At 27.3% G+C, this 12,527-nt stretch overlaps 1 protein-coding gene across 11 annotated transcripts in view; it reads right to left on the bottom strand.

The window, feature by feature from the left end:
* Nucleotides 1–395: 395 nt before the first annotated feature.
* LOC107448828 (protein tyrosine phosphatase type IVA 2) overlaps nt 396–12,527 on the bottom strand; it is a 28,476-nt gene continuing 16,344 nt past the window's right edge. For 6 of the 11 annotated variants that reach the window (XM_043051343.3, XM_043051377.3, XM_043051347.3 and 3 more), the window contains exons 2-6: nt 9,552–9,918; nt 5,888–5,980; nt 4,747–4,877; nt 2,700–2,774; nt 396–1,320 (exon numbers count right to left, since the gene is read on the bottom strand). In XM_043051343.3, coding sequence (XP_042907277.1) covers nt 1,212–1,320; nt 2,700–2,774; nt 4,747–4,877; nt 5,888–5,980; nt 9,552–9,665 — 522 coding nt within the window. In that variant the 5' untranslated portion in view covers nt 9,666–9,918 and the 3' untranslated portion in view covers nt 396–1,211. Of the gene's footprint in view, nt 1,321–2,699; nt 2,775–4,746; nt 4,878–5,887; nt 5,981–9,551; nt 9,919–11,547; nt 11,641–11,728; nt 12,130–12,527 lie in introns of those variants that run through there. The other 5 variants (XM_043051344.3, XM_043051373.3, XM_071177188.2 and 2 more) reach the window with 5 other exon arrangements.

The raw sequence follows: 12,527 nt of genomic DNA, 5'->3' as shown, positions 1-12,527 counted from the left end.
TTTTTAAAATCATACATTACACTTTTCTTTTGAAATAAAGTCTTGATTGAATGAAGCTTTTTCTCTTGATTTATATATATTTGAATAAAGTTTCTTGACTTTTTCTTTTCCCTCTAGATTTTTCTGCCCTATGGTTGTATGTTATTTTAGTTTTTTTAAATTTTTTTTTATAAATTTAAGTTTAATTTAAAAATATGTTAATAAATTTTCTTTAATAAAAAACGATTGTAAAGAAGTTAAAAATGTATGTTAAAACGTACTAATGACTTCAGAAGCTTAGCTAAAATAGGTGCTACAAAATGTAACATGCAGTCACTGGATTCTAAAACTACCATTGCCTTACTTAACTTGCAATAGATTTTTCTTTCTTGTAATAAAAAAACTAAACAATGTAATTTTTCATATCACATTTATTTTTCCAAATATTACAGCAGAAAAGTAGTCAATATCCTTGAAACAGAATTTCAAAGTTCACAAATATTGCTTTAAAACCAATAGAAATAACGAAGATCTACATATCTCCATTTATTATTTGTACTTTATTCATAAAAATATATCTCACCAATTTAAAAATATTTTAAAATATATGAAAAATATACATGGCTGATTTATAAGTCGGTGGAAAAAACTACAGCATTGAATTATAGCAATATAAAATTTAAATTCAAGTCATTGTTTGCAATAGGTAAAAATATCATTAAGATAATAAATTTTGACAGCTATACAAAATTTTATTTTTAACTAAACAAAAAACATATGTTCTGAGCATCATTAGGAGCATAAACAATTCTAAGCATCTGAAAACTTGAAATTCAATGATATATTTAAATTAAAGAGGAAAGTCAAGTTACACGAACCTTCGGCAGAACAACCAATATTCAGAAAATTCAGAAAATCGAAAGATCGAAAATATTTCTAATTATCATTTTTATTCGAAAATAAAAATTTATAAAATTCATTGGAATGATAAGTAGCAAAATATTTGGTAATTTAAAAAAAAAAATTATAAACAAGAGAACTTCTGCGTGTAATGTGTGAGTACATTTTAAACAATGATGAATGAGTAAATAAATGACATGAACAAAAATGTGAATTCCATCATATACAAATCTATTTTAAAGTGCTGCTAAGTAATGACAAACTTTAAAATGAATAAGACAATAAGGCAACTTAAATTATTGCCATAGACAAAAAGGAAAAATAATTCCTGTTCACTGAATGCAGCACTGCTTCAAACCATTTTGGGATTTCAGACGGGACTTAGGACGGTATTTTTCCAGAAAAGCAAGTTGTTTAGCATTGATAGCACCCCTTCGTTTCCTGAAAATATTAAAAGCTTTATATTAAACATATTTCAATTAAGTTTCATGCATCTACATCAAAGCTTCTTATTAATTTAAATATATGTTTAATAAAAGAAAAATATCCGCATAGTGTGCATGCATTTAATAGGCCTGATAAATAAGTTTAAAATTACACTTAGTGATTTTTTCATCATATAGAAATTTGACTTCTGCCATTAGAGATGGTTCTTATATTGGTCAATTCCAAATTATAAGAACATTATTTTTCCTTTTAAATTTTATTTAATCTTTAAGAGAAGCCAAAATACTTTTGAAGGATTTCTGTTTATTTGTTTTTTATTCAATGTGATCTGTTACTTAGAAAAATGATTTTCAGTCAAATCAAATGAAAAGTTCAAACAAAGCCTTAAAATTGTTGACTTACTTTTAATGATTTTAAACTCCACAAACAGCCAAAGCACACACATTTTAACTCTTTATTTATTATCATTATTTCTGAAGCAGAACATTCTGAAGCAGAAGATAGAACAATGTGAACTGTGTCTTTTTGCATAATTCGAAGCGAAAATCAACATAGTAAAGGAAAAATCTCATTTTGAAAAAGGAAAAATAAAGCACTTTTTAAAAAAACCAATGAAAAAAGCTCCTTTAAGGGCTTTTAAAAAACGAAAATAAGCACCTTTAAGCACTTTTTAAAAAAGCTCCGCGCCCTGTTCTATATTTCTGCTTTTTAAATGAAAAATCATACTTCTTTTAAGTTACACTAATTAGTTTTAAAGAAACAATAGAAATATAAAAAGATAATTGTTTTCAATTTGTGGTTCGTTAGTCCAATGATGAGTTACAGATTAACACTAATTTTAGTTATCTAAGGTTAAAAAAAAAAAATTCTCAAACCAAAGCAATATTTTTTTTTAAATAAGAAAATTTTTACTTTTTTTATTTTTGTTTATGAGTAGAATAATTTTTAGATAGTATTAGATGTTCAAATCAAATCCATCCAAAGATAATCTCTAGTTTTAACAGACAAAAGATTTAACTAAACATTGACACAAATTTTTCCTTTGAGTTTCTCACACATATTTTTTTCGACTTACTCACATACCCACAAGAGCTATGTGAATGCAATATTTCTCGAAAAAAATTAAACATCATATGGAATAACTAATTTAACCAACAATAAATTTAAAAAAAGAAAGAGTAAAACAATTAAAGATGCATTAACTTATATTTATGAAGGAAAAGCAAGGAAGAATAAAAACTTAATAGGCAAAGCATAAGAAAATATAACTTCACTAAAGCAAATTTTTAAAAAGAAGCAGCATACAAAACATAAAAATTACAATCTATAAAAATACATTTTTCTTCACTCAAGGAAAAAAGAAAAAAACTTACTGCCTTATTAATTCAACAGCATCTTCATATTTCATTCCCAATTCAATCAAGGCAATTGCTACTAGAACAGGTGCCCTATTTATAAAAAAAAAAAAAGGTTTCTTAACAAAATGGAACACACACTGTATGCAATAACTAGACAAGAATGCAAGATTACAACAAGGTAAAACTACAGTTGCAATTTTAACATTTTTACTTCCTTTACATATTAATTTTTTCTAAATTTAGAAGGACACATAAAAAAAAAACAATGATTTTTTGCATGAATTTTTGGAAAGTTTAAGAATATGTTAATAGCTATTTTTTTTTTTTTTTTTAATATTGAGCTAATATTTTGATTTTATACAATAGAGGTACAATAAATTCCAAAAGTTCAAAATTATACTAATTAAAAATTGTGTATTGAATTCAAAATATATTGTATGTTTAAAATTACAACATAATACAAATTGTAAAATTCCACGAAAAAATACATTTTAATGAGATTTTACATTACTTTCCACACTCAACAATGAAAAAAATTTTTTTATAAATTATACACATTTCTTATTTATAAATACATAATGCTTGTCCTTAAAACTATTAATTCTAAAATGTTAATATGCATTACAAACAATAATCAAAAATAAATTCTTTCACACAAATCAACTTAAACGAAAATTTCTGACTAAAATATAACTTCAATAATTATAGTAAAAAACCTCAAAAGATGTAATGAAAATTTTAAATTGTAAAAAATTTAAATAAATGCTAAGAACTAAAGTTTAAAATATAAAAGGATCTTTAATTAAGAAAAAAAAAATGAAATCAATCCTGTAATGAAAATCTACAAGTACAAACTTAATAATTTCTTTTGGTGATAACAGCCCTACCTTTCAAAAAAATTATGAACCAAACATAATTTATAACCATTTCACAGGATGCGCAGCCAAATTATTCAACAAAAAATATATTGAGCACTTTTCAAACACTCAAATGATATTTTTAAGACCTTTAAAAAAAATATCATAATTAGATAAGGTTGGAAAGCTTTTGACAATTGACGGTTTTATTTGGTTTTAACCGTCATGTCAAAAAAAAAAAGCTTTGGAATTGTTTTTGACAATTGTTAAAATTTTTGAATCATGTAAATCGAATGGCGTTTTCATACGTTACGGACTGACGATGTGCCGAAACAGATTGGGGTTAAATTAATTGTGAAAATGTTGAATAGAACAATGTGAACAGTGTCTTTCTGCATAATTCATAGCAAAAATCAACATGGTAAAGGAAAAACCTCAATTTGGAAAAGCGAAAATTAAGCACTTTTTAAAAACATCCAATGAAAAAAGCACCTTTAGGTCAACATTAATAAAACACTTGTAAAAATTCAGGAAGTATTTAGTTTCTCTTAGAAAGTAATATTGACAGCATATGGCATAACCAAATGTTTTGCTCAAGTAAAATGATAAAAAATATTAAATGTAAGTAAATCTAAACAAATTGATAATCAAGAGTAAGAATAATGCACAATTACCGTAAAATATTTAGAGGGATACAAAAGAAAGTTAACTTTGATTGTTATTCAGAAAATGAAATTGCAAAATTGAATTCAAATTGCCAATGCTTTAAAAAAAAAAAAAAGATGAAAAGGCTCAGTTGTCAGTTGGTATGGGTTGTCAATTTTGAAATGATATGTTAGAATGATCTATGTTTTTGTCATTTTATTTGCGTAAAATAGTAATACAGTTCACTACGAACACTGAATCCATTGCCACAATCAAAAGTTGAAACAACAAAACTGTTACCTTTTGATACTCTGAGAAAATCTGTAAACTAGATCAGTAGCTTATTGTTACAAAGCATGGCTGAAAAAAAAGGTCCTTACATTTTTTTTCCCTTCATATTTTTATTGATATTTTAGACAGTTTAAGGGCCAAATAAAAAGTTTTTTGTGTTATAGGTCATAGGTTGTGGATCTCTGGCTTTAATGAACATTTTGTATAAGCAAATGTGGTTTTATGTGTCCCAAAAATTATAAGTTGGATCAATAAGTGAGGTTATTTACCTGCCCAGACCAGCAACACAATGGACAGCAACACAACAGTCTGTTTTTTCTTTAAACCTTTTCCTTAGAAGATCAAACCAATCATTCATGATTTTAACTGGTGGAGGAGATCCATCGTCAAACTGCCAATCCTGCAAGAGACAGTAAAAAAAAATTTCAATATACTTAATACCATCTCGATAATAGCACACACTTTCTTATCTTATATATTTAATAACAAATGCAAATGAGACACATACTAGCTGTCCCAAATATGATTGATTATTTTAAATACATATAAAAGACAGAAAAAGATAAAATTTGTACAGTTTACTGTGTTTGTTGGAAACATGATTTCATTATTAAAAAGTTTCAAAATTTGTTACCAAGTTTGTCAATAGATGGTGCTGCTATGAATAACTATAAAATTTTGTTTGGTGGCAAATGCTATAAAATTTTACCTATAATGCTATATTTCTCCTTTCATTTTTCTTTAAATGATTTCTTTCATACATTGTCGTGTTTATTTACATGATACATTATCATGTTCTAAATAATAGTGGCAGAGATATACAGGTTATCCCAACAAGAGAAGAAAATTTTAATATTGTTCAAACACAATTTTTTTCTTTAAGAAAACTTTAAAAAAAATTTTTTTTTTTTGTATTTTTATTTAGTTGTAAAAGATTGGTTGTAGGTAATTTTTTTCTAAGAAAGTAATTATTTAAATTAGAGACAAGTCTTTATTTACGGATACTGTCGCTTTAGTATTTAAAAATAACTTTGTTAATAAGATTCTTTAATGAAAATAAAAATAATAAAAACTAATAATAATGCAATTATTAATTATACAATTTTATAGGTGTAAAGATTATTTTTAAAATAATGAATAACAAAGCAATTAGCAATTTTCAACATAAACAAGTAAAAACAGATAAAAATTAATAAAATAAAACTTTACACAATTTTTAATGGTGAACAAAAGATATTACTTGCATTGAAATGCAAGTTTATCTTTGTATTGAAATAAAACTGACAGATGGTAAGAACTAGGTACAGTTGATTCTAAAATCATGAACAACAGAAAAACTTATGTTTCCATCCCTTCTTTTACATAAAATAATAAATAAAAATGAATGAATAACTGATTTTAAAAACTTACCAATACTTTTATTCCATGCATCTCCAAAGCTTCTTTTTGATAAGTGGGTTCACATACTCTTACAACTTCTGTTACATTTTTGCTTTTAAGCTCCTAATAAAAAGGAATAACTTACGTATAGTTAATCTTGTTAAAAGTTCATAAATAATAAAAGAATTTCTTTTAATACTAGTAATATGGATTTTAAATAACTTCAAATGTATGCATTATAAATTATTAGCATTTATTTTACATTTTAGTAATGATTATATATAGTAATTAAAAACATAGCTTTTTGGACCTAATTACTTTAATGTGCTTTTAGGGATATTTCAGAAATTTTGGATAAATATTGTAGCATTGTTAATAATAATGGCACCTTATTATTTTAAATAATCAAGAGCTGAGTTACTACTGATTCAGAGCTACGAAAAACAGCTAATAATAAAATTTATAAATAAAAGTAAATTTTTCATATAAGAAATTAATTAAAAAGTTACTAATACTAACAGTAGCACAAAAGGAAAGAGTTCTGTACAAACATAGATTTCTATTATGTAAATTGGAGAATTTGTTTACATATTTTTATTTTAAACACTTGGGCTAATATTAACTGCATTCCGTTGCAATTTTAAGTTTAAACATAAAAAAATGTTTAGGTTTTTCCAGTTATATTATCTTTTAAAAAGCAGGTTATTTGAAGGTTGTAAAAATTCCTAGTTGGGAAAAAAAAAGGTTATTTTGATTTTTTAACAATATGTCAAAAATATTTAAGCAATTGAAATTAACTAAACTATTTCAAAGTATTTAATTATTAATTAATATTTTCAATAACAATTAAAAATGAACCACTTTTGTTCTTTAAGTATGCTAATATAATTATAAACTAAGAAAAATAACTGAATATTTTAAATATGCTGTAATATTACTTATCAACTTCACTTAAAATGCAAATAAATACGTAACATATATTCATGAATATATACAAGGTCCGGCTATTAATTTCCAGGACTGACGTAACCGTAGGAGAAAGAAAAGCCGGAAGATGGCGCTAATGATTGCATATTGAAGAGTGTTCTCTTGCGCATGTGCAGTGCAATCGGCGCCATTCTGAAGTGAATGGTTCTCGTGGAAAAGCGCATTAAAACGGAGCTCTTAAATTCCTGTTGTCGAAGTGAAATGGAGCAAAGAATTAACATTAAATTTTGCTTCAAATTGGGCAAGACAGCTGCAGAAACCTACAAATTGTTAAAACAAGTTTACGGCAAGGAAGCATTATCTCGCTCAAGAACTTTTGAATGGTTTAAACGCTTTCGAACGCGAAAGCGTGGAAGATGATCCGCACACAGTTCGTACGCAAGCCGAAAGCAATTGAAAAAGTTCGCGTCCATGCATTGCGTTTGCCTGTGAGGCGATTCTCAGCTCAGCAAGGTGTCGTTGAGTCGCAGCATCCACCATACTCGCCAGACCTAGCACATACTTTTTCCTGTTTCTTAAGCAGAAAAATTCACTGAAGGGAACAAGATTTCAGGATGTCAAAGCCTTCACGAAAACTGTAACGTTACAGTTTTCTGTAACTGTAACGTTACAGTGAATTTTTCTGCTTAAGAAACAGGAAAAAGTATGTGCTAGGTCTGGCGAGTATGGTGGATGCTGCGACTCAACGACACCTTGCTGAGCTAAGAATCGCCTCACAGACAAACGCAATGCATGGACGCGAATTTTTTCAATTGCTTTCGGCTTGCGTACGAACTGTGTGCGGATCATCTTCCACGCTTTCGCGTTCGAAAGCGTTTAAACCATTCAAAAGTTCTTGAGCGAGATAATGCTTCCTTGCCGTAAACTTGTTTTAACAATTTGTAGGTTTCTGCAGCTGTCTTGCCCAATTTGAAGCAAAATTTAATGTTAATTCTTTGCTCCATTTCACTTCGACAACAGGAATTTAAGAGCTCCGTTTTAATGCGCTTTTCCACGAGAACCATTCACTTCAGAATGGCGCCGATTGCACTGCACATGCGCAAGAGAACACTCTTCGCAATCATTAGCGCCATCTTCCGGCTTTTCTTTCTCCTACAGTTACGTCAGTCCTGGAAATTAATAGCCGGACCTTGTATATTCATATAATCATTAACATATATTATTTTCATAATATATGTTAATGATAAATTTCTCCCCTTGCTTGTCTGTACAATAAAATTGCTGTACTTCAGTATTATCTATTTAATATCTTGTTTAGCTGTATACAATTTATAATATTAGTATAAATTAAGTTTTATAAAATATGCATTTGTTTTTAATCCATTGAATCAATACAAATTTTAATATATTCAAGGCAATATATAGTATATATTTTATATTAAAGATAATTAGTAAAAAAAAAAAACTAACAAAATAATGGAATGATGAAAAGGAAAAATGGGTTGCAATACTAAATTTCAGTAAAAGTACAGTATGAAGTTTCAGTACTATTGTTTAAATAAGAATAATAGAGAGTAAAATATTTCCCCCCCCCCCTTTATTTTAACATAATAATGCTTAAGTTTAATAATATTAGAGTTTGCAGTTCTTCTGAAACTTCTGATTTTCTGGATAAAAAATATTGTATCATTATTTGTTCTGTATTTTTAGCTTTTTATCCCAATATTTCTGATTTCTGTGCATACAGAATAACCTATTTCCCAGGATTACTAATGTAGTTTTCAAAGTAATTGGTTTGAATAATCGAAAAATTTAAATTTTTGATCCAATGTTTCTTACTTGAATTAATAGTTCACCCAGAAAATTATTTTTGAACACAAATGCTAAAACATATTATATATTCACTGTGAAATTTTTGTAACACCTGTAATCTTGGTAATGCCTTTATTTATTTATTTATTATTATTATTTTTTGTAGAAATGATATTTGAAGTAAAATTGATCAGACTGTTATTTAATTATAGCTGCTAACATGGATAGGGAAAAATCCTGTAGATTTTACGAAATAATATAAATTTCTTGATACTTGTTACAAAAAGTACGAAATATTTTACACATAGGGAATTTTATGGATTTTTAGTTATCAAAATAAAAAACTGAAATATTTTCCAACTATGATTAACATTAAATGAACTTGAAACGTTATGTATTATGTTTACTCTTAATTTTAATGAGTAATAGGTATTTAATTCATCAAAGATAGTTAACTGATTTTTATAAATAAGGCTCGTTTCTTTATGCATTAGTAAAACTTGTTTAAATATTAAAGCAAGCAATAAACTGCTCAAAAATTAAATTTCAATAGAGATTTTAAGGGAATTTTCTTAATTGTAGGGAATTTTATAAAATGTACAAAAACCAGGAGAATATTTATTAAACCAGTTGACCAGGAGAAACTGGCAAAATCCAGTAGGCTACTGCAAAATCCAGTACCTAGAGTTGGCAGCTATGTTTAATGAATCAAATTAAAGAGAAAATACACATGAATTTCAACTAATACCACAGATAATGTGAATTTATAATATAACAAATTTAATGATTTCAGCATAAAAGGTTTTAAAAAAATACTTCTAAAAGGAAAGGAAAATTTGAGAGAAGCACTTAAAACATTTACACAAGCTGCAAAAACTTACTGTCATCGCTTAGGAGTTGGTTAAATATTATAATAAGGTTTTAATTAAAAATGAGCCTTAAATTCATTCATTACCTCTATAAATGCATTGATGGTAGCATCCGTTGGCCTGTCCATTATCAAAAACCTCATGTTCTTGTAAACAATTTCGGATGGGCCGGGTCTCATCAACTTATGCTTCATAGTCATGCCTTGGTGGAGAATGCCCCAGTTAAATGAAAATAAGTTTTTCTTAGTGGATGATTTCAAAATAAAGATAATCTGATGTGCTTCACAAACTGAAATGATGCAGCAATATCTGCTTCTTAAGTAATCTTCGCGCAAAAAAATAAATTCTCACAAATAAATCCAACAATACACTTTATTTGTGTTGTGCTGGGCAGAATTCACCTCTGTGGATGACCAAGAACTCCATTAAGTATGAGAAGACAACAGATGAGATCTAAAAAATCAAAAACATACAATTATAAGAAACAGAAATTTATAACACAAAATTTATATTTCTGAAATAGTAAAAATCTTCAACTCAATAATTTTAATTTTCCAAGGGTTTTCAACATGTTATCAGACAAAGATGAAGGATTTACATTATCTATTAAAGAGCTAAATTATTTTAATATCCTATTTTGCCTTTGAGTATTATTTTAAGTAGTGTTAAATCAGGACTTTTAGAGCCTTGTGTTCATTCTGTTTTGATAATCTATTTCAGAAAAAAAAAAATGAAATGTTTTTTTCTTTTTCTAAGGTCATTACCCTGCAGTTGCTGTTCTTATATTTCTAATCTTGTTAAGTGAACTATAAAAAGGGAGGTAAAAATAATTCTTAATATTATGCAAACTATAGACGATGAAATAATTTGAACTTATTTATGAAGAAATTTTGTTAAGGGCAAAATATCATTTTTAATAGAAAGAAAACTGGCTTAAAAATAAATTTATAACACAGTTATATATATTATCTCTTAAATTTTAATAGACGATGAAATAATTTGAACTTATTTATGAAGAAATTTTGTTGTGGGCAAAATATCATTTTTAATAGAAAGAAAACTGGGTTATAAATAATATATTATCTCTTAAATTTTAATACTAGAAGCAAAATTAATAACAACATTTAACAATTATGAGTTTTTTCTCATTAAGTTACAAAACATAGCTATCTAAAGCTTTCACAAAGGAAAAAAAAAAAAAAAAACGCAGTGAAAGAAAAGGTATATGCTTTCTAAGGGATTTAAACAGGAAAATATAACATAGTATCTTTATTACAAGCAATAAATTATTGACATTTACATTTAATGTTCGAATTAATCAAAGATATCTGCAACTTTTTCATTCGCTTTGAAAAATATTTTGTACGTAGAATTATAGATAGGTATTTGCAAACATTTATATTATTATTAACATATAATCAATAAAAAAGCATAAACCCTTTAGAACTTTAAATAAAATATTCGAACATGTTTATATGGTAAAAAACTAGGAATATATCAAGGCTATAGGATCTTTATCTTCGGGTTAAGTTTTTAATTCCATTAGTCTGAGGCTGAAACGAAATAAAAAATTTTACTACGAAGATGTATTTTGTTACCGGAGGGGAATTTATTTTAGAAAATTGTAGAAAATATAAAGAAAAATGTTCTTTTCTAGCAATAGTTCAAAGATTCATAGAGGCATCAAAAGCATCAATAGTTAAATTTTATCATCTCGCAATAATTTCGACGATAAAAATCGCAGTAGCAATAAATTTAATAATCAAACTGCCTGGAGACATCATTTTAAAGACAGTCGAAAATTCCTCTGAATCAGCCGGAAATCAACAAGTGTATTAATTGCTTTACTATTACACCTTATTAAACGATTGTAAAAAACAATCGATTGCTGATATTTTCATCTTGCAACAATTTCGAAGATAAAAATCGCAGTAGTAATAAATTTAAAAATCCAACAGTCTGGAGACATCGTTTTGAAAACAGACGAAAATTCCTCTGAATCAGCCGGAAATCAACACGCGTAATAATTGCTTTACTATAACACCTTATTAAACGATCGTAAAAAGCAATCAATTGACGCACCCCCTGATATTTGTCAGTACTATTTAAGACGAAAAAATGCTGATTCTAAAAGAGTATGGGCGAATCATGTATGGGTTCAGCTAAAAATTTTCCTTCAACTGTTGAAAAAAAATTTAAATATTGTAGAGCAAGGTATAAAGACAAAGTAAAATGTAGCACACAGAATAACGAGCGCACAAACCTCACCGCAACTGTACGAATACGTATTAATTTTCCATTTTTTCAAATCGCACTCCCATGCATAGAGCTTCAAGCGATTAAAAAACTCTAGGAAAAAAGCAGCAAGACAAAAAAAAAAATCCAAAAAATTTAGAATAATTGTTTTATAAAAAAATAAGAATAGGATGCGATAAATGCTGGATGTTGTTACTTAAGTTATATCTGTCATAATCTATTAGAGAAAAGAGCTTACACTTTCACAAAAGCAAATTAGCGTTTAATAAATGCAACAGAAGTGCGCCGTAGTGGGTTTGCATTCCCAAAATGTGGATGTTTGGCAGAGAGCCCTTGGCAATTCTGAATGCCAAGGACGGAAGCAAGCTAACACAGGAAGCCTTTCTAACCTATTCAACATTCCTAGTAAACAAGTTTCTCATATCATACCTTTATCAGTTACATAGGAAAGACGCACCAACAAGCGCAGATGCACTGATAAAAATTGTCTCAGAACAGTAAAGGGCGCAAATACCGTAACATTCGAAAACAAACATAAATAGTTTAAATACGAGAAACCAACTAACTACTTCTATTTTATATTTATAATGTTAAAAAAATACTCAAATGATGCTTCTTTGTCGATTATTAAATAAAAGTTTACTTTTATTACCTCTTCACTTTCAACATCTTGTTTTCTTTCCTTATTACTACTAAAGAATTAATATTACATAAATAGTAAAATCTAAGCAAAAAAAAAAAAAAAAAAGAAAAAAAAAAAAAAATTTACTTCTCGCGAACCTCTTATCTTAAATTTGTGTTCAATC

The sequence above is a fragment of the Parasteatoda tepidariorum genome, chromosome 2 (genome assembly GCF_982258835.1).
Source record: "Parasteatoda tepidariorum strain Cologne lab strain chromosome 2, Ptep-v5.0, whole genome shotgun sequence".
Classification (NCBI taxonomy): Eukaryota; Metazoa; Arthropoda; class Arachnida; order Araneae; family Theridiidae; genus Parasteatoda; species Parasteatoda tepidariorum.
The sequence above is the reverse complement of the archived record's forward strand: the minus strand, read 5'-3'. Positions and strand labels throughout refer to the sequence as shown.